General features: G+C 40.6%; 1 protein-coding gene across 6 annotated transcripts in view; it reads left to right on the top strand.

Moving 5' to 3' along the window:
- The window catches only part of TTC23 (tetratricopeptide repeat domain 23), a 113,546-nt gene that overhangs the window by 28,627 nt on the left and 62,477 nt on the right, over nucleotides 1-22,442 (top strand). For 4 of the 6 annotated variants that reach the window (XM_079914331.1, XM_079914330.1, XM_079914332.1 and 1 more), the window contains 4 exons: nucleotides 5,321-5,520; nucleotides 14,389-14,512; nucleotides 17,470-17,620; nucleotides 17,810-17,935. In XM_079914331.1, coding sequence (XP_079770457.1) covers nucleotides 5,341-5,520; nucleotides 14,389-14,512; nucleotides 17,470-17,620; nucleotides 17,810-17,935 — 581 coding nt within the window. In that variant the 5' untranslated portion in view covers nucleotides 5,321-5,340. Of the gene's footprint in view, nucleotides 1-538; nucleotides 575-5,320; nucleotides 5,521-14,388; nucleotides 14,513-17,469; nucleotides 17,621-17,809; nucleotides 17,936-22,442 lie in introns of all 6 variants that reach the window. The other 2 variants (XM_079914328.1, XM_079914333.1) reach the window with 1 other exon arrangement.

Genomic DNA, 22,442 nt, shown 5'->3' with positions numbered 1-22,442 from the left:
GTTTTTCCCTTGCTGCTTTAAATATTTTTTCTTTGTATTTAATTTTTGATAGTTTGATTAATATGTGTCTTGGCGTGTTTCTCCTTGGATTTATCCTGTATGGGACTCTGTGCTTCCTGGACGTAATTGACTATTTCCTTTTCCATATTAAGGAAGTTTTCAACTATAATCTCTTCAAATATTTTCTCAGTCCTTTTCTTTTTCTCTTCTTCTTTTGGGACCCCTATAATTCGAATGTTGGTGCATTTAATGTCCCAGAGGTCTCTGAGACTGTCCTCAGTTCTTTTCAGTCGTTTTTCTTTTTTCTGCTCTGTGCTAGTTATTTCCACTATTTTATCTTCCAGGTCACTTATCCGTTCTTCTGCCTCAGTTATCCTGCTATTGGTTCCTTCTAGAGCACATTTAATTTCTTTTATTGTGTTGTTCATCATTGTTTGTTTGCTCTTTAGTTATTCTAGGTCCTTGTTAAACATTTCTTGTATTTTCTTCATTTTGTTTCCAAGATTTTGGATCATCTTTGCTCTCTATTCTTTTTCAGGTAGACTGCGTATTTACTCTTCACTTGTTTGGTCTGGTGAGTTTTTACAGTGCTCCTTCATCTGCTGTGTGTTTCTCTGTCTTCTCATTTTGCTTAAATTACTGTGTTTGGGGTCTCCTTCTCAAAGGCTGCAGGTTCATAATTCCCATTGTTTTTGGTGTCTGCCCCCAGTGCTAAGTTTTGTTCAGTGGGTTGTGTAGGCTTCCTGGTGGAGGGGACTGGTGCCTGTGTTCTGGTGGATGAGGCTGGATCTTGTCTTTCTGGTGGTTAGAACCACGTCTGGTGGTGTGTTTTGGGGTGTCTGTGGCCTTATTATGATTTTAGGCAGCCTCTCTGCTAATGGGTGGGATTGTGTTCCTATCTTGCTAGTTGTTTGGCATAGGGTGTCCAGCACTGTTGCTTGCTGGTCGTTGAGTGGAGCTGGGTCTTAGCGTTGAGATGGAGATCCCTGAGAGAGCTTTTGCCATTTGATATTACGTGGAGCTGGGAGGTCTCTGGTGGACCAGTGTCCTGAACTCAGCTCTCCCAGGTTAGAGGCTCAGGCCTGACACCCCGCTGGAGCACCAAGACCCTGTCAGCCACAAGTCTCAGAAGAAAAGAGAGGGAAAAGGAAAGAAAGAAAGAGAGAGAGAGAGAGAGAGACAGAGTGGGAGGGAGGGAGGAAGAAAGGAAAGAAAGTTATTAAAATAAAAAATTTTTTAATTATTAAAAATTTTAAAAAAGGAAGAAAGAAGAGAGCAACCAAACCAAAAAGCAAATCCACCAATGATAACAAGCACTAAAAACTATACTAAAAAAACAAAACAAACAAAAAAGAACCAGACAGACAGAACTGTAGGACAAATGGTAAAAGCAAAGCTATACAGACAAAATCACACAGAGAAGCATACACATACACACTCACAAAAAGAGAAAAATGAAAAAATATATATATATAGAAGAAAGAGAGCAATCAAATCAATAAACAAATCTAATGATAATAAACTCTAAATACTAAACTACGATAAACATAAAACCAGAAACAAATTATATGCAGAAAGCAAACCCCAAGTCTACAGTTGCTCCCAAAGTCCACTGCCTCAAGTTTGGGATGATTCATTGTCTATTCAGGTATTCCCAGATGCAGCGTACATCAAGTTGATTGTGGAGATTTACTCCACTGCTCCTGAGGCTGCTGGGAGAAATTTCCCTTTCTCTTCTTTGTTCACACAGCTCCTGGGGTTCATCTTTGGATTTGGCCCCACCTCTGCGTGTAGGTCGCCTGAGGGCGTCTCTTCTTCCCCCAGACAGGATGGGGTTAAAGGAGCAGCTGGTTAGGGAACTCCGGCTCACTAGGCCTGGGGAAGGGAGGTTTACGGAATGCGGGCGAGCCTGTGATGGCAGAGACCAGCGTGACTTTGCAACAGCCTGAGGCATGCTGTGTGTTCTCCCAGGGAAGTTGTCCCTGGATCACGGGACCCTGGCAGTGGCGGGCTGCACAGGCTCTGGGGAGGGGAGGTGTGGTTAGTGACCTGTGCTTGCACACAGGCTTCTTGGTGACTGCAGCAACAGCCTTAGCCTCTCATGCCAGTCTCTGATGTCCACACTGATAGCCGCAGCTTGCACCCATCTCTGGAGCTTATTTAGGTGGTGCTCTGAATCCCTTCTCCTTGCACACCCCGAAACAATGGTCTCTTGCCTCTTAGGCAGGTCCAGACTTTTTCCTGGACTCCCTCCCAGCTAGCTGTGGCACACTAGACCCCTTCAGGCTGTGTTCATGCAGCCAACCCCAGTCCTCTCCCTGGGATCTGAACTCCAAAGCCAGAGCCTCAGCTCCAAGCCTCCACCAGCCCTGGCGGGTGAGCAGACAAGCCTCTCAGGCTGGTGAGTGCTGGTCCACACCAATCCTCTGGGCGGGAATCTCTCCGCTTTGCCCTCTGCAACCCTGTTTCTGTGCTCTCCTCCATGGCTCCAAAGCGTCCCCCCCCACCCCCCGTCTCTACCAGTGAAGGGGCTTCCTAGTGTGTGGAAACTCTTCTTCCTTCACAGCTCCCTCCCAGAGGTGCAGATCCCATCCCTATTCTTTTGTCTCTGTTTTCTCTTTTTTCTTTTGCCTTACCCAGGTACATGGGGATTTTCTTGCCTTTTGGGAAGTCTGGGGTCTTCTGTCAGCATTCAGTAGGTGTTCTCTAAGAGTTGTTCCACATGTAGATGTATTTCTGGTGTATTTGTGGGGAGGAAGGTGATCTCCATGTCTTACTCCTCTGCCTGATTATCTTTTAAAGAGATTTAAATAATATGAAAATATATGAAATATGAAAATATATGAAATAATATGAAAATATGTCTTACATATTTGCCCATGTAAGTATCTTTTTCATTGTTCTTACTTCCTTTGTGTAGATCTATATTTCCATTTATTATCATTTTTCTTCCTTTTGAAAGACTTCACTTAATATTTCTTGGGAACATTGGGGTGCAAATCTGCTGGTGATGATTTTTTTTTAATTAATTAATTTATTTATTTAGGCTGCATTGGGTCTTTGTTGCTGTGGGCGGGCTTTCTCTAGTTGCAGCTAGTGGGGGCTACACTTCATTGCAGTGTGTGGGCTTCTCATTGCAGTGGCTTCTCTTGGTGTGGAGCACAGGCTCTCAGCGCACAGGCTTCAGTAGTTGTGACACGCAGGCTCAGTAGTTGTGGCTCGTGGGCTCTAGAGCACAGGCTCAGTAGTTGTGGCGCATGGGCTTAGTTGCTCTGCAGCATGTGGGATCTTCCTGGACCAGGGCTTGAACCTGTGTCCCCTGCATTGGCAGGAGGATTCTTAACCACTGCGCCACCAGGGAAGTCCCGCTGGTGATGATTTCCTTTGGATTTTGATCTTGAAAGATATTTTCACTGGTACGGAATTTCAGCTTGACAATTTTTTTTCTGTCCATACTTTAAATATGGTTCTTCACTGTCTTCTCATATGCTTTATTTCCTCCCAGAAACCTGCTGTCGTCATCTTTTTTTTTTAATACTAATATGTCCTTTTTTCTGACTACTTTTAATATTTTCTCTTTATCATGGTTTTGAGCAATTTGGTTATGATGTATCTTGGTGTAATTTCCTTTATGCTTCTTGTGTTTAGTTTTCATTTAGCTTCTTGAATCTCTGGGTTTTTATTTTTCCTCAAATTTGGAAAAATTTTGGCCATTATTTCTTCAAACACTTTTTTTTTGTCCCCACTACAATCTGCTTTCCTTTAGGGACTCAAATTATATATAAGGCAATTTGAAGTTGTTTCACAGCTCACTGATTTTTTAAAAGATTGTTTCTATTGCTATGTCTGCAAGTTCATGCATCTTTTCATCTGTAATATCTAATCTCCCATTAATCTGATCTAGTGTATTTTTCATCTCACGTATAATTTTCTTACCTAGAAGTTCATTTTGGGTCTTTTTATATTCCGTGTCTCTAGTTAACTTTTTAAACATATGGAATACAATTATAATAACCTTTAATTTTCTTCTCTGCTAACTTAATATCTGGGTCAGTTTTGACTGATTATTCTTCTCATTATGGGCCATGTTTTCTTGCCTATTTGCATGCCTGGTGATCTTTCTTTGGACGTCAGATTATATGAATTTTACCTTGTTTAATGCTGGCTATTTTTGCATTCCTATGAACATCCTTGAGTTTTGCCCTCTGATACAGTTAAGTTACTTGGAAACAGTTTTATTCTTTTAGGTCTTACTTTCATGGTTTGTTAAGTGGATCTAAGCAGGGTTCACTCTAGGGCTAATCCCCATTACTGGGACAAAACCCTTCTGAATATTTTACCGTGTACCTCACGAATTATGAGTTTTTCCAGTCTAGTCAGTGGGAACAGGCACCAGCCTTGGTGAGCACCAGACACTTCCTTTCAATCTTATTAGAGGAGTCTTCCTCCAGACTCAAGTAGTTTTCTTACACACATGCTGGTCAGTATTCTCTCCCCATACTTGAGGGGTGCTAATCTCTGGGGTCCTCTCTGTGCAACTCTATCCTCTCTAGTAATCTGTCCTGTGAACTCCAGCCACCTTGGTCTCCCCAGATGCTCTACTCTATTTCCTCAACTCAGATAGCCCACAGGGTAATTCTGGGTTACCCTGCATGTTCTAGAAACTTTTTCAAAGCAATAACCTGGGGCAATCATGGGTCTCACTTTGTTTCTTTTTTCCATTTCTCAAGTCTGTTGTCCTGTCTCTTGAAAACCATTGTTTCATACCTTTTTTGCCTATAGGTTGTTTTTTATTGTTGTTGTTGTTTGTTAACTGGCTGGTGACTTCGGGCAAGAGGATAAATCTCATCCCTATTACTCCATCTTGGCTGGAAATGAAAGTTTAACATGTCATTTTTTCCTGTTTTCAAGGTCACTTGGGATTCAACAGATCTAATCTGAGCTCTTTGAGAACTGTTTGGGCTCAGCTGATTCCTACTGATATATATACATATACATATATACCATATATAACATATAGATAACGTATATATATAAAATATATCAGTATGTGTGTATACACATATACATATATATACATGTAATATAGAGTGAGAACAAAGAATGTTTGGTCTAGTTAAAACTTGAAATCAGTCTGAAAGAAGTTAGTACTAGCCACTAGGATCTTTTTGGATAGAATGCTACTTATTTCAAAGAAGTCATGAGTATAGTGTTGAAATTTTCTTAGATTCTAGTCTCAATTTCTAGAAAAAAATGTGTATTTCTAAAAGTAGCTATGGAAATTACCATTAACACCTTCGTTTCCTTATTTTAAAATTAGAGGATAATGTATATAAAAATATGCAAGAATCACAGGAAACTCACATATCCAACCACCTGGAAGAAATTGTTGCTGCCGTCAGCATAACACCTAGAAAAATGCTCCAAAACAAGCTGCCTCAGACAGCACTGTTTCAGCCTCCTCGAGAGAAACTCCACCTCTGTGAAGAGAAAGCAAAGTCCTATTCTAGCAGTCATGAGGTAAGGAGCCTTTCTTTTTATACCTGTACTCTGGTAATTGAGAAGTAGGATACTTTAGGTTGCATTCCTACTCTCAGGAGTTTGGTACAAGAGAAAATATGACAGTGCCTTTTTCATAGTGTGAGTGGGTGTAGTACCTCAGGACTCCAAGCCCAGCACTTGGCACAGTCAACATTATGTTTGCTGAATGAGTGCACAAATGAACAAACAAGTTTTCCCTGACCTCTGACAAGTGTACACTAGACTGACTGGTTGTGATTTGACCTACTACAGTCATTTTCCATCAATCAGTAAATATTTATTGAGCTCCTCCTGTGTGCCAGGTCTAGGCACTGGAATACAGGACAAAGCAGATGAAGTTTCTGCTCTCATGGAGCTTATATTTCTTAGGTTCCTAATCTTGTTCTCTGTATACTTCTTTCCCATCTCTCTTCAAAGTTTTATTCATTTACTCATTCATTCAATATGTATTTCGCTACCACCTCTTATGTGTCAGACCCTATTTGTCCATTTATTCACAAAAATTTACTGTATACCTAATGTGTGCCAGGTGCTGTGCAAGTGCTGGAGGCACAGATGGGAAAGCTACAGCCTCTGCCTCAGAGGGATTCATGGTCTGGTTGGGGAGATAGATGGATAATGGTAATCAGCCTAAGTTCTGTGACAAACACAAGCTTAGGTGGTATAGATGCAAAGCATGGGGAGTGAGGGGAGGAGGGATGGGCTGGAGTTGGAGGAGGGACAGCACTTGAGGCATGCTTCTTGGGATGGGAGTTATTTGGACTGCACTGATAACAGTACTTAGGAGCTGGCCCCAGGTAGGAGAGAGGACAATAGCGTTCTGGGCAGAGGTGACAGAAGGGCAAGAGTTGTGGGTCTGAAGGTGCACAGGCTGCTTGGGGAACTATATGGAACTATCTGGGATGGAGACTTTAGTTACACAGGGCAGCAAATGAGGTTGGATTTTGAACAGGAGCTGGGACCAGAAGGTGTTCAACACCCAGGAAAAGTTTAGATTTTCTTCTCAGAGTGCTGGAGACTGTCATAGGATTATAAGCAGAAGAGGGTCATGAGCAAGTCTGAGTGTCTGGAATGATCCCTCAGACCTCAGATAACTGGGTGGTGGAGGAAGAGAAGGGAGGTAAACTGGAGGAGGAGGACTAGTTTGCAGGATATTTGCAATAATCCTGGCAAGGGCCTGAAATATGGCAGAGTCAGTAGAAATGCTGAGATCTTTTTTTTTTATTATTTGAAGTATTTTTTTACAATGTTGTGTTAATTTCTGCTATACAGCAAAGTGATTCAGTTATTCATATATATACATTCTTTTTTTAATATTCTTTTCCATTATGGTTTATCATAGGATCTTGATTATAGTTCTCTGTGTTATACAGTAGGACCTTGTTTTATATATATATTTTTTTCTCTCTATATATAAATATATATACATTCTATATATATTAGTTTGCATCTGCTAATCCCAAACTCCCAGTCCATCCCTCCCGCAGTCCCCTTCCCCTTGGCAACCACCTGTCTGTTCTCTATGTCTGTGATTCTGTTTCTGTTTCATAGATAGGTTCATTTGTGTCATATTTTAGAATCCACACATAAGTGATATCATATGGTATTTGTCTTTCTCTTTCTGACTTACTTAACTTAGTATGATAATCTCCAGTTGCAAAATGCTGAGATCTTTTGATAAGAATTTGGAAATATGAATCAATGAAACCTGGTAACTTGGGGGGACATAGGGGTTGGAGAGGCAAGAGTGAGCCAGAGAGGGGTGTGTGCAATTCCTGACTTAGGGCTCAGCCAGCCTAGGTGACCCAAGGCTTGTCAGAGCCCTTTGTTATTGTAATGAATACAGGAAGAAGACCAGGATTATGGAGAGGTGTGAATTCAGTTTTGAAGGTGTGCTTATTCATTATGCAGCAGATATTTATTTAGTACCTACTATGTGCCAGGCTGGATGCTATGTCGGCCTCAGCTGGCAGCCTTTCTCAACCAGAGGTCTGCAAGAGAACTAAGCCTTAATGCCCTAAGTCATTTGGTGTGTGTGTGTGTGTGTGTGTATATATATATATATATATTATTAATTTGTATTGGAGTATGGCTGCTTTGCAATGTTTTGTTAGCCTCCACTGCACAACAAAATGAATCAGCCATACATGTACAGATATCCCCTCCCTTTTGGACTTCCCTCCCATTTAGGTTACCACAGTGCATTAGGTAGAGTTCCCTGTGCTATACAGTATGTTCCCATCAGTTGTATATTTTGTACATAGTATCAATACTGTATATGTGTCAATCCCAGTCTCCCAATTCCTCCCACCCCATCCCTTTCCCCCTTGGTATCCATACGTTTGTACTCTACGTTTCTACCTCTATTTCTGCTTTGCAAATAAGATCATCTATACCATTTTTCTAGATTCCACATATATGTGTTATTATACGATATTTGCTTTTCTCTTTCTGACTTACTTCACTCTGTATGACACTCTCTAGGTCCATCCATGTATCTACAAATGACCCAATTTTATTTTTTTTATGGCTGAGTAATATTCCATTGTATATATGTGCCACATCTTCTTTATCCATTTGCTGGATAAAGAAGATAGACAGTTAGGTTGTTGATAGACATTTAGGTTGCTTCCATGTCCTGGCTATTGTAAATAGTGCTGCTATGAACATTGGGGTGCATGAGTTTTTTTGAATTATGGTTTTCTCTGGGTATATGCCCAGTAGTGGGATTTTTGGGTCATATGGTAGTTTTATTTTTAGTTTTTTAAGGAACCTGCATACTGTTTTCCATAGTGGCTGTATCAATTTACATTCCCACCAACAGTGTATGAGGGTTCCCTTTTCTCCACACCTTCTCCAGCATTTATTGTTTGTAGGTTTTTTGATGATGGCCATTCTGACTGGTGAGAGGTGATACCTCATTGTACTTTTGATTTTCATTTCTCTAATAATTAGTGATGTTGAGCATCTTTTCATGTGTCTGTTGGCCATCTGCATTTGGTGTATATAAAGAATTAACTTCTCTTCTATGCATCTAGAATGATATCAAAGCATTTTTTGTGTTCTGCCGTTCAGATGAGGAATCCTTGGATTCAGCAGTGAACAGGACAAACAGCTTGCCTGCCCTCATGGAGCTGAGGGGACATTGTAAATAAACCAGTGAAGTAGAGATTGTGCTAAGTGCTATGGAGGAAACAGAGTGGGCCTATCTTAGGTAAGGGAGGGCCTCATTGAGGAGGTGACATCTTAGCTGACACCTAAAGAAGAGAAGGAGCCAACATGGAGGAGCTGAGGAAAAGGAGTTCTAGGGAGAGGGAACAGCAGCCATAAAATTTATAAGTTTGGCATGAGCATGACTATGTTTGAAGTGATGATAGGAAGCCTCAGGCTGACATGAAATGTAGTTGGAGAGGCAGCTTACCTGCCTTGCGGGTCTAAGTTAAGTGCTCTAGGAAGCCTTAATGTTTTTAGGAAAGTATTAATATGACATAATTTGCTTCTTAAAATACCATTCTTTGGTATTTTTTTATTTTAAAATACTTTCAGACTTACAGAAAAGTTACAAGATATACCAGTTGTTAACATTTACTTTATTTCTTTATTTCTCACTCTCTCTCTCTGTCATTATTTTTCTGAATATCTGAGAGTAAGTTACAAATGTATGATCCTTTACCCCTAAATACGTCAGTGCCTATTTCCCAAGAATAAAGGATATTCTCCTACATAACCATAGTACAATGATTGAAATTAGGCAATTAATATTGATATATATTATTATCTAATCTACAAACATTACCCATATTTCTCAAATTATCTCAATAATATCTTTTATAGAAAAAAAATCAGCCATGGTCCAATCCATGAAGTCATGTTGACTATAGTCAACAGTTAGAGCAGTTACTTAGGCTATCTTTGTCTTTCACAATCTTAGTATTTGTGAAAAGTACTGTATTAGTCTGTTTGGGCTACTGTAATACAATACCACAGACTGGGTGGCCTACACAACAGAAATGTACTCCTCGCAGTTCTGGAGACTGGAAGTCCAAGATCAAGGTGCCAGCAGGGCTGGCGTCTGGTAAGAGCTCTCCCCTTGGGTTGCAGACCACCACCTTCTAGCTGTGTCCTCACATGACCTCTTCTTTGTGCGTGTGGAGGAAGGGGGAGAGAAAGGTATCTCTTCTTATAAGTACACTAATCCTATTGATCAGGGCCCCACCTTTATAACATCATTTGACCCTAATTACAGCCTTAGAGGCCCTATCTCCAAATACTACAGTGAGAGTTAGGGCTTCAACATATGAATTTGGCAGGGGCCACAAATATACACTCCAATTATTTTGTAGAATACCTCCCAATTTGAATTTGTCATGTGTTTCCTTATGATTAGATTCAGATTATGCATTTGGGGCAGAAATCCCACAGACCTGACATAGGGCCCTTCTCAGTGCATCATATTAGGAGGTGTACGATGTCGTTTGTCTCATTACTATGAGGCTAAATTTGATCGCTTGGTTAAGGAGCTATCTGGCATGTTTTTTCACTGTAGAATTATTATTCTTCCCTTTGTAATTAATATTTTGTGGGGAGATTCATTGATACTGTGAACACATCCTATTCCTCATTAAAACTTCACCCCCTAGTTTATAGCATCCATTGATGATTCTCACCTGAATTAACTATTACTATGATGTTTGTCAAATGGTGATTCTCTGACTTCAGCATTCTTTCAACATTTGTTTGTTGGCATTCTTTTTATGAGGAAGAGCTTTTCCTTCTTCACACTTTATTGTTCATTTATTTATATCACTGTGGGTTCAAGAAATCCTGTTTTACAAATATGTTACAATCCATTATTGTCGTCAAAACTTAAATTATTTTGTATTTGCCAGAGGGAGCCCCTTCAAGCTGGCTTCTGAGTCCTTGATATGTTCCCATGATTCTTTCCTTAACTTCCGACATAATCAGATTTTTCAGGTTCATCTTGTATTTCCCTGCTCCAGCTGTGGATTCAGGGAATGCTGGTTCCCCTTAGAAGAGAATAGCATTGATATTTAGACACCAAGATCTGGGTATTAAATACCCATTTTAAAATATGTATGGCCAGACTTACTGATCCTCAGAGTTGCATATTTTAATATTAAGAAGTTTAAGAAATTCAGGTAACTCAAGAATGATGTTGTGGGAAGAGATCTGGACTTTGCATCAAGGAGCTTGACTGTGAGTTCCGACTCTACCACTCGGTGATAAATCATCTCACCTCTCTGGCCTTACATTTCTTCTTTAAATTGAAGTGATCAGACTAGATTATTTCCAAGGCTCATCCCAGTTCTGAAATTTTCTTCCTACTGATGCTTCTCTTCTGTCTACCTGCTACCCATGCCTGTTGGCTAAAGCCACTGGAACTGGCAGGATAAAGGTTGGAAAATCAAAAGGCAGTATCTGGACTACACATCCTAGCAAATATGAAAGCAGAGGGAGGACAGGCTGCTCTTTCTGTGCCCTGGTCCCCGATGCAGGTAGTGAGGACCAAGGCTCTGATCTGGGAGGCTGACTCTCAGACTGCATATAGCCCTTCCTTGGAAACTTGTGGTTGGGACAGATTCACCATCAGATCAGATCCTCCTCTCTTTTTGGCAAACTGTCTATCTAGACTTCTCAATGTTTTCATCATTTCTTTCTTTCTCATACACTGTATTCATTTGCTGTGTGTCTTCAAGGAAGCCATTCCCTAAACTTCCTGTCTCTAGAGGCAATAAATAGATGTTTCCCAAAAGAAGAACTACAGAAAGCCAATAAACACATGAAGATGTTCAGCCTCACTAGCTTTGCGGAAAAAAAAATACAAACTAAAACAAGGAGAAATGAGTTAACTGACAAACTGGCAAGTTAGACCCCAACTAGTGCTTGGCTCTGTGTAAGGGGCATTCCCTGCTCACATACGGTGCTGTAAGGGAGGTGTGGATGGAAGCAGCCTCTCAAGGAAGCACTCCAGCAAACTCTAGCAAAGCCTCAGGATTTTGCACCTCCTTTACCCTATTGTCACATTGGAATTCATTCTAAGAAAATGCTTATGGGGCTTCCCTGGTGGCGCAGTGGTTAAGAATCCTCCAGCCAATGCAGGGGGACACAGGTTCGAGCCCAGGTCCGGGAAGATCCCACATGCCACGGAGCAACTAAGCCCATGTGCCACAACTACTGAGCCTGTGCTCTAGAGCCCGCGAGCCACAACTACTGAGCCCACATGCCACAACTACTGAAGCCCGCGCACCTAGAGCCCGTGCTCCACAACAAGAGAAGCCACCACAATGAGAAGCTTGTGCACCATAACAAAGAGTAGCCCCTGCTCGCCGCAACTACAGAAAGCCCGCATGCAGCATCAAAGACCCAATGCAGCCAAAAATAAATAATAAAATAAATACATTTATATCTATAAAAAAAAGAATGCTATAAAAAAAAGAAAAAGAAAATGCTTATGGATATGAGCAAATCTATCCACACAGGATGCTCAGAGAGAAAAAATTTTAAAACAACCTAAGTGCTGAATAGCTATTGGTTGAGTAACTCACTTATAATATATCCATACAATAAAATACTATGCAGCCATAAAAAATTATTATCATAGAAGATGACATGGAGAAATGTTCACAAATTGTGAAAAGTTGCAAACCTATATGTAGCTTATAAGCCTAATTTTAAAAGGAAATAATATGTATAGATAGATTCATAGGAATGAAGGATAGAGAGAAATTTAGCTGCCTAGTTGTCTCTAAGGGGTGAGATGGCAGGTGATTTTTTATTTTTTTTGCTCACCTGTATTTTGATAATGAGCATGTATTACTTTTGTAATAAGAAAAATGTTACTATAGGCAAAAGCCACACCTCCATCTTCCTTCATCACTATGGAGTGAGCACAGTGTTCCCCAGCCTCTCTTGCTAGGTCAGAAAAGCAACTGTCCTGTGGTCAACTGTCTGGGTATGAATTTTTTGTCAAGAGGAATGTTGTTTCAAGGTGAAAGTGTTTCTAACTCACATGGGAACTTTGTGGAAGTGCAGGTCCTTTGAGCTTAGGCATTGACCAGGGGAGTAGGGGTTGGGAGTGTACTGGGTCTTTTGCTGGGTCTTTTCCACAACTCTGTCCTTGTTCTTACAGTTCTTCCTCTGCTTTGCCCCCTTCAGCTTTGTACCTCCCACCTCCTCTTTTGCTATTCCAGCTCTCTATTACTGTATCACACTCTAAGACTTAGTGGCATAAAACAAAAACAACCATTTATTTTGCTCATGAATGCACAATTTGTGCAGAGCTCAGTGAGATCTGGTCAGCTCTGCTCCATGCAGCATCAGCTGGGCTCAACACGTGTGGAGAATCTGATGGCAGGGTGGCATAGTCCTGCGGTTGACCGATTGATGCTGCCACCAACACATTTCCATGTAGGCCTCTCCGTGGGGCCGCTTAGGCTTCCTCATGGAATGGTGGTTAGGTTACTAGTCTTCTGGGGTTGCTATGGCAAAATACGTCAGACTGGCTGGCTTCAACAAAGGAAGTTTATTTTCTCACAGTTCTGGAGCCTAGAAGTCTAAGGTCAAGGTGTTGGCAGGGTTGATTTTATTCAGAGGGCTCTCTCCTTGACTCCCTCTGCGTCCTCACAACGTGTTTCTCTGTGTGTGCCTATTCCTAGTGTCCCTTTCTCTTCTTACAAGGACACCAGTCATATTAGATTAGGGCCCCATCCTGACAGCCTCATTTTACCTTATTCACCTCTTTAAAGGCCATCTCTCCAAATACAGTTATATTCTGAAGTACTTAGGACTCCAACAGATGAATTTGGAGGTGGGAGACACAATTCAGCCCATAACAAGTTCCAAGAGTGAGTAAAAAGTGGAAGCTGCCAGTTCTTTAAGAACTGGGTCTAGGACTTCCATGGTGGCACAGTGGTTGAGACTCCACGCTCCCAATGCAGGGGGCCCGGGTTTGATCCCTAGTCAGGGAACTAGATCCCACATGCATGCAGCAGCTGGGAGTTCGCATGCCACAACTGAGGAGCCCAAGTGCTGCAAGTAAGGAGCTGGCAAGCCGCAACTAAGGAGCCTGCCTGCCGCAACAAAGACCTGGTGCAACCAAATAAATAAGTAAAATATTTTAAAAAAAAAGAACTGGGTCTAAAAAGTGGCACTGCATCATTTCCTCCATGTTCTTTTAGCCAAACGGTCATAAAACCCAGATTCAAGGAAAAGGGGACATAGACCACCATCTCTGTATGGAAGGAGTATCAACGAATTTTGGAGCTGTATTTTAAAACTACCAGTCTTGCTTTGAGTGTATTGCTGTTCTAAGCTGACCTGGAGCTAGAATCCATGGTTCGCTATTCTCTTTGTCCTGGCTCCAGATGAAAATGTGCTTTAATCCCTTAATGAAATCTGTTTGTAAAGTCCTGCTGACCTCATTTGCTGTGCTAATATCCCAGCTGCTAAAGAAGGTGTTTGAATTGAGAACTAACGGGCGTTATTTGAAAAGTATCACCATTCGCCCACTTGTTGTACCTGAATACGTAGTAGCTGTTCATCAATGGGCAGCGTCTTTACTCCATAACGTTTTTCACTATTGACTATAACTTTAAATGTACTATAAATTTTACTGGTTTTTTTATGTGTATTGTCTATTTCACCCGACCTGATGAATATCCTGCCATCCAAGACAGATCTTTGTTTTGTTCTCTAATGTATCACAAGTCCTTAAAACCATGCCCGGCCCATAATCAACACTCAGTAAGTGTATATTGAATGGATAAAAATACAAGTTGATTTTGTGCTTTGCTGTCTAACTGGTGAGCCCATTTCCCCTTCCTCCAGTATAAACAGGCTCTCCAGGAGCTTGTGCGCTGTGTGGCGCTGACGAGGATCTGCTATGGTGACTCACACTGGAAACTGGCCGAGGCGCATGTTAACCTGGCTCAGGGCTACCTCCAGCTGAAAGGTGAGTCTGCCTCAGGCTGAGGAGGATTGGCTGGTTGGTTTCTGCTCTTTTCCTCAAATTTGACTTAACTTTAGAAGGACATTCTCCTCTCTACACATTGAGAACTATTTCCTCTCACAAAGAGTCAATAAGATTTTTTAATACAATATGTAAAAAAGAGAAGGAAGACTTTAGCCCTCTGAGTTTTGTTTTTTATGATCTTAAAAGTAGTTCTTGGGAGATAATTAACTTGTTAGCTTTGAAGGCATTGTAGAAATGGCCCAGGGCGTAGAGTTGAGGCCTAAAATAGGATCCATTCACATATGTATTGATGGAAAGTCTCTTGCCTATAAGTGACACCCCCCCCCCAAAAAAAAGAGGCTAAATCAAGCTGACAATAAACAAAAGGTAATTCATTGGCCCATACACTTAAAAATCCAGGGGTAAAACTTACTGTAGACTTAGCCAGATCCACGTTTTCAAACAGTGTGATCAGATTTCCGTTCCTCCGTTTTCGCACCACTTGACTCTGTTCTTCTCTGTATTGGCTCCATTCTTAGCCAAACTTTGCCCACGTGGTGGCAGCAAGGTTGCCAGCAGCTTTAGGTTTCCCTCCTCAGCATTCCCAGGAAAAAAAGAGTGTCTCTCCTCCAAAATCTCAGGGTTTGGGGATTCTTATTGGGCTGATGTGGGTTGTATGCCAAAGACAAGAAAAAGTCTGATTGGCTAGACCTGCCTTTTGGCTCCACTGGATCCTTGGGGAGAGGCTGGCATTGGCTAAATCACAAAGACTGAGTGTGCAGGGGCTGGGCATCCTCAAAAGAAAACAGGGGAAGGGAAAGTGGATGCAGAGAAGGCAAAAACATGGACTGGCAACCTAGGACCAGAGTACATCGCTGTACTCCGTTTCTTCAATTGAAAAGTGATGATAATGAGATGATATGATGGCACTGACTTCCCAGGATTGGCCCAGTGAATAAATAAACAAACAGAAGTGAAAAACACCACAATGCTAAGCACACAATTGCCACCCAATAAATTTAGCCAAATCTGATTATAGATTGCTCCTACCTGTTAGATCAAAGACTATTAGAGGGGCTTCCCTGGTGGCACAGTGGTTGAGAGTCTGCCTGCCAATGCAGGGGACACGGGTTCGTGCCCTGGTCTGGGAGGTTCCCACATGCCGCGGAGCAACTAGGCCCATTTGCCACAACTACTGAGCCTGCGCAACTAGAGCCTGTGCTCTGCAACAAGAGAGGCCGCGACAGTGAGAGGCCCGTGCACCGTGATGAAGAGTGGCCCCCGCTCGCCGCAACTAGAGAAAGCCCATGCACAGAAACGAAGACCCAGCACAGCCAAAAAATAAATATAAATAAATAAATAAAAAAAAAAAAAAAAAAAAGACTATTAGAGCCAGAGGGGACGTTGGAGATCATCTAGTTCAAACCATACCCTTATACCCACTATTTTCTAGATTCAGAGGAAACAACTATTTTGAATTGAAACAGCTTGCCTCAGGTCACACTGTTAATAGATAGCTGATCTGAGACTCAGACCTAGGATTTTGGTTGCCAGTACCAGTGTCCTAGCATCAGGGATTTTTTTTTAACGATGTTTTTCTTCTACAGTCTGCTACCTTTCTGCATTATAGTCTTTCTTTCTCAATTTAAAGTAAAAGCAGTATCTACTATTTATTAAGGTCTTATTGAGTGCCAGGCACCATGCTATTTTCCATGTATAATTTCCTTCAATCTTCACTACAGTGCTATGAGGTGGGTAATGTTATTATCCCTGTCTACAGTCGAGGAAGCTGGGGCCAACATTTCAGGTAAGTGGTGGAGCAGGGAATTCACTCTGAGCAGTCTGATTTCAGAGCTAGTGTTCTTGAACCTCAACCCATGCTGCCTCTTGTAGATTGAGTTCAAGTTTCTTGAGGAAATGGACCAGAATTCATCATGTCTTTTATAATGTTGCATACATTATTGGCACTAATAAATTTCTGGTAGGTTGATTGTGTACTTTTAAAAAAAACAAGACAAAATTCTGTAAGTGTTCCTATAGGAATAGCATACCCTGGATTTTCTCCCTCAGAAAATATATTCTGTTTTATAGACATAGGAACAGAATGAATTTCATAATTTGACAGCTCTTTTTAGAGATTTGAGATACAATTCCATGTAATGAAGAACGTAAGACCAGGAGTATTAGGATGTGGGTGGAAGGGTGTGTCATTGTGGGGAAGAAGATGGGGATATGGGAAAATGAAAAAACCTGAGACCTAAATAGTGATCCTCAGTGTCACCTTTACCACAAATGGTAAAGTGTCACCATTACCACGCCAATGGAAGAACGCTGGAGCCCACCGGGAATTAGTTCTTGGTAGTAACTGTTCTTAAACTTCATTTGATTCATCTCAGTCTATTACCACATAGAAATAAGAGATTGTACACATCAGCCCCTTACCTCATTGGAATTGTTTGGCAGTTTTTATAGATATCATCATATTTGTATTATGTTAAAATAACTCTCTAAAGTTATGATTATGGATGGGTGAGCAGAAGATTCAGAATTTTTAGTATTTCATTAAGATTGCTGTCACAAAGCCAGGATTAAAATTCATGAATATTTTATTTCCTTCCCAGAATGCTGTAGTCTTTGTATTCCGTTTGTTTTTTTATAATTATTCATAACATTTTACGTCTGATATTGGTGAAGTTTCAAAGCTGTTCAATTCCTGCTCATTCTGATTATTTCTAAAAAGACCATTGTGGGAAAAATTTTTTATCTTGAGTCCTAGGTGTGAAACACTTCTTTGTTTCTTATAGTCATGATCGTATTTCATGCTGTCCCGATATATCTCCATGTGCCACTTGATGATATATGAAGGAGACCTCATCAGATTCCCTGGCCAGAGATAACTATATTCCTGTCCAGCTGAAATGAAAGAGAAACTGAGACTTCTTTTTCTTTGTTCACAGGACTGTCACTGCAAGCAAAACAACATGCAGAAAAAGCCAAAGAAATCCTCACCAACTCCATTGTGCATCCCTACAATGACAATACAGATGTTTTCAAGTGTTCGGTTGAGTTATTCCATACCATGGGGAGAGCCTTACTCTCCCTTCAAAAGTATCCTTTTGCCTTTAATCTTTACAAACAGAAATACCGTTCATAATGCTTATAGTTAATTTTTAAGGCCAAATCAAAAGATGACAGGTGACTCAGGAAGGGTGATGGGAAGTATGAGAGCCAAGGATATCCAGGAACTAGGGCCCCAGAATGTAGCACCAAGTGTGAAGTTTCCTGAACACAACTCAGGTTTAAGGAAGCTTCAGAGAATTTGACAAAAGCAGAGAGACTTTCAAAGGAGCTGCTGCAATGTGGAAGGATTATAAAGGAAGAATGGATAGAAATTCAAACGCAGATCAAATTGTCATTTGCACAGTAAGTTTTCAGTTTAGGACTTTTTGTATACGTGATTCCTGGAGGTTCTTTGCCAGAAGACTCTGTCTTCAGTCAGGAGGAGCTTCTGCATGGTGCTGTGTCGGTGGCTTCTCCATGGCCATTGTCCAGAATTAAAAGAGGAGGACGACAGTCACATCAGAGCAGCCACAACCAAGGCATGTACGTCAGTGGCACTCTTCACTAAATGTGTAGTGCTCTCATACCCACCCCTGGGTCCTAGAGTCCTGATGTCATTCTCTTGACTTTTATTTCTTGCCTGCTCTCCTTGCCCCTATCCTCCCGCCCTTGTTTCCTTCCCTCCCCTCCCCACACCCCCATCTTCCTTTTTTCCCCTACTGTTCTAGTCTAAAATATTTCAATACATCGATTTTACGATTAGGGACTCAAAGGAGAAAGATCTTAGAGATATCTGAATCCACGAGAATGAGAAGATTGTTCCTTGTTCTCCCTACCCCCAACCCACACTCACCAAATAAATCCAGGTGGAAGAGATATAGTGGCTGGAGCCTGAGGGAGAAGGGGCCTTGGTTAGTCAGCACATTTATCCCTCTCCAAAGGCCAACTCCAAGCCAATTCCCCAGAGCAGTGGGGTGACAGAGAATGTACCCACTCTTTGGAAGGATGTGTTTGTGGGAGGAAGAGGGCAGAGAAAGGTCTATTCTAGAAGAGGCAGAGAATCCCCAGCAGACCTACGCGGCAGCCTTTAACCAAGCCTGGAAGAATTCAGTGTAAATTAATAATCAGACTATACATATAGGTTGATTCCCAAGAGAACTCAGGGACCCAATGGACTCATTTTAAGAAGGAAAGGGCCCTGAAGGAGCACACCTAATGCTTCCATATGAATGGGAGCTGGGAAGGACTAACTTTGACTCATGCTTTTAAAGATATTTTTGTGATCATAAGTCCACGCTTGTTAATTTGTTTATTTGGGAGTGTTTTTGGATATGAAGTGCAGAGAATTCATCAGTCCATGCAAACCTTTGGTACACTTTTTTTTTTTAACATTTTAAAAAAGTAATTAATCTATTTATTTTTGGCTGAGTTGGGTCTTCGTTGTTGCGCGTGGGCTTCCTCTAGTTGCGGGAAGGGTGGGGGGCTACTCTTCATTGTGGTGCGCGGGCTTCTCATTGAGGTGGCTTCTCTTGTCGCAGAGCACGGGCTCTAGGCACGTGGGCTTCAGTAGTTGTGGCACGAGCGCTCAGTAGTTGTGGCACGAGGGCTCAGTAGTTGTGGCTTGCAGGCTCTAGAGCGCAGGCTCAGTAGTTGTGGTGCACGGGCTTACTTGCTCCGCGGTATGTGGGATCTCCCCGGACCAGGGCTCGAACCCATGTCCCCTGCACTGGCAGGCGGATTCTTAACCACTGCGCCACCAGGAAAGTCCCTGATATGCTTTTTTAAATTGATTTTTTCCTTCCATCTCTGATCCTTACTCTCATTCTGTCACATACAGATCATAGATAACCTTTTTAAACAATGATTTATGTCTTTAAATATGTTTCTCTGAATAATAAATAGCATTGTTTTCTGTATTTATATGTTTTAGGTTTATATAAATTTGCAGTATGTGTCTCACTCTGTTTCTCACTTTTGTCCACTCAGCACTGTTTTTAGTTGTTGCTGCTGGCTGCTTTGTTGTGCTCCATAGAATGCATCTGCCATCCTGTGCTTGTCTGTCCTCCTAGCAGTGGGCATTCAGCTCATCCCCAGTTCCCAGCTCCCACAATGGTGCTGCCATGAACATCCTTGTGCAGCTCCACTTAGGAGGCTCAGAGAGACTTTTCTGAGTTTATACTCTAAGGGTAGGATTGCATGGTCACAGGGTACACTCATACTTCAAGTTCACCACACACTGGCCAATTGCTACACCCATCTGCATTCCCACTTGTGGGGCACGTGGGTTCCTGTTTTCTCACATCCCCAACAATGTTTGTCATTGTTGGTCTTTCTAACCTTTGCCACCTTGATGCATATATGTACTATTTAATTACTTTTCAATTTACTTATGTTTCTCTTATTAGTGAGTTTGAGTACCTCTTCATATACTGCTTAGCCATTGGATTCCCCTTCTGTGAATAGCCTGTTAGCATTCTTTCTCATTTTTCTTTTGGGGTTTCCTGTGCTTTTCTTATTGATAATTGAGATTTTCTTATATATTATAAATTAGCAATATTACAAATATTTTCTTATATCTATCACTCATTTATTAATTTTGTCTATGGTGTTCTTCATGGCATGGAACTTAATTTTTCTAGAGTCAAATCCATTAATTTTAACCTTATGATTTATGCTTTGAGAGTTTCCCACCCAAATATTAAAGATATTCTCCAAAATGTCCATGTGAGTCTTGCTTTAACCTATCCCACATGTTTTAACATGTAGCACTATCACTCACATAACTTAGTTTATAAATTACTCTTTAATCCAGATATTATTCAAATGATATGTGTTCTAGTTTGCATATATATGGGATTCTTTCAAGATATTCTGATGTTACTGATTTTTAATTTTACTTCATTGTGGGCAGAAACATATTTGTATAGTATCAACTCTCTGAAATTTACTGAAGCTTCCTTTGTGACCTAGTCCATAGTCAATTTTTGTGAATGTTCCAAGTATGCTACAAAAGGAAATTGTATTCTTTACCTGTTGTGTTTAAGGTTCTAATAAATCTGTATTAGGGTAACTTTATTAATTCTGTTACTCAGATTTATATATATTTTTACCTTTTGCCAATTTGATACATTAGCTTTTAAGGTAAGTGTGCTTAAATTTTGAACTATAATTATTGATCCATTTGTAGCTTCCCATGATTCTGCCAGTCATTTTTTTATATATTCTGATATATTCTGTTGGGTGGCAGTAGAATTAAACAGCCTGTCTTCTTAATCTGTTATTTTATTTGTGAGTATATATTGTTCTTCTTTGTCCCCTATGTCTGTATCTATTTTGCCTGATATTAAAATTGATATTTTAGCTCTCTTGGTAACAATTTTCCTATAATACCTTTTTCCATCTCTTAATTTTCAATCTTCATTTTTTTTGTTTTAATTACTGATATATTTGAGTTTTTAAATTTCCTTTTGTCCTACCAGTTTTATGTTCCTTGCTTTCTTCTTTCTTGCCTTCCTTTAGTTTAGTCAAATATTTTTGTCATCCCTTTCCCTATCTATTAACTGGTAAGTTATACATTATTTTATTTTTCTTCTAGTGATTACCATAGAATATGTCGCTTGTATCCCTGACCTATTACACTCTAATGCAATTAGCCAATTAACCACTTTCTGGACAATGTAAGGGACTTTGAGTATGTTAATTCTCTCTTCCCTTCTGCTTGATGCTATATTGTTTTATACTTAAATCACCATATGTTTCATACCACAGACAAGAAGAAAGAGGAAGAAGATATTTGTAATACATATAATTGACAAAGGGCTCATGTCTAGAATCTGTAAAGAACTCCTATATATCAATGAAACAAAGACAAACAACTGAATAGAAAAGTGGACAAGAGACTTTTTTTTTTTTTTTTTTTTGGCCGGGCCCTGTGGCTTGCGGGATCTTAGTTCCCCAGCTAGGGATTGAATCATGGCAGTGAAAGTGTCAAGTTCTAACCACTGGACTGCCAGGGAACTCCCTGGCAAGAGACTTTTCACAAGAAAGGATACCCACATAACTAAAAAGATATTAAATGACATTCTTCTCATCAGTCACCAGGGAAATGAAAATTAAAGTCATAGGATACTACTACATTTCCACTAATATTGCTAAAATTTTTAAAAGCCTAATAACATCAAGTTGGCAAGTATATAGTGCTCTCATATGTGGTTGTTTAGAATATATTTGGTATAACTACTTTAGAAAACTGGCATTATTACTAAGTTTAAATGTTTGAATACCCTATGACCCAGCAGTATCACTCCCAAATATACACCCAAAAGAAATGCATACATATGTTCACCAAAAGACACAGCCAAGAACGTCCAAAGCTACATGTTATTTGTAATAGCCAAGGACTGGAAACAATCCAAATGTTCATCAGCAGTAGAGTAGATAAATTGTGATCTGTTCATACAAAGAAAATGATGAAACAACTCCTATGCTTAACATGATGGATGACTCCCACAAACATAATGTTTGTGAAAGAAGCCAGACTAAAAAGAATTCATACTGTATGATTCCGTTTATGTAACAGAGGAGGAAGGGAATAGTGACTGGGAGGGCCTACCAGTCCAGAATTTCTTCCTGCCCAGAAGTAGGTATTCTTCTTATATTGTAAAACAGAAAATATAAAGATATGAGGTCCAAGATATGATATTTGTTGCATATGTTGTGACCTGATGTTATAAGTACTTAATGTTGAGCACTTGCTGCAAAATTGAGTAAATTATCCTCTGCCAAAATCCACCCCTCCTGAGTGCTTTCCAAATTATCAGTACCAAACCTTGTCAGCAGATGGCGGGCATTGTACGCATATGTGCTGAAT

The sequence above is a fragment of the Stenella coeruleoalba genome (assembly GCF_951394435.1).
Source record: "Stenella coeruleoalba genome assembly, chromosome: 2".
Classification (NCBI taxonomy): domain Eukaryota; kingdom Metazoa; phylum Chordata; class Mammalia; order Artiodactyla; family Delphinidae; genus Stenella; species Stenella coeruleoalba.
Note: the sequence above shows the minus strand (reverse complement) of the source record. Positions and strands in the feature narration are given on the sequence as shown.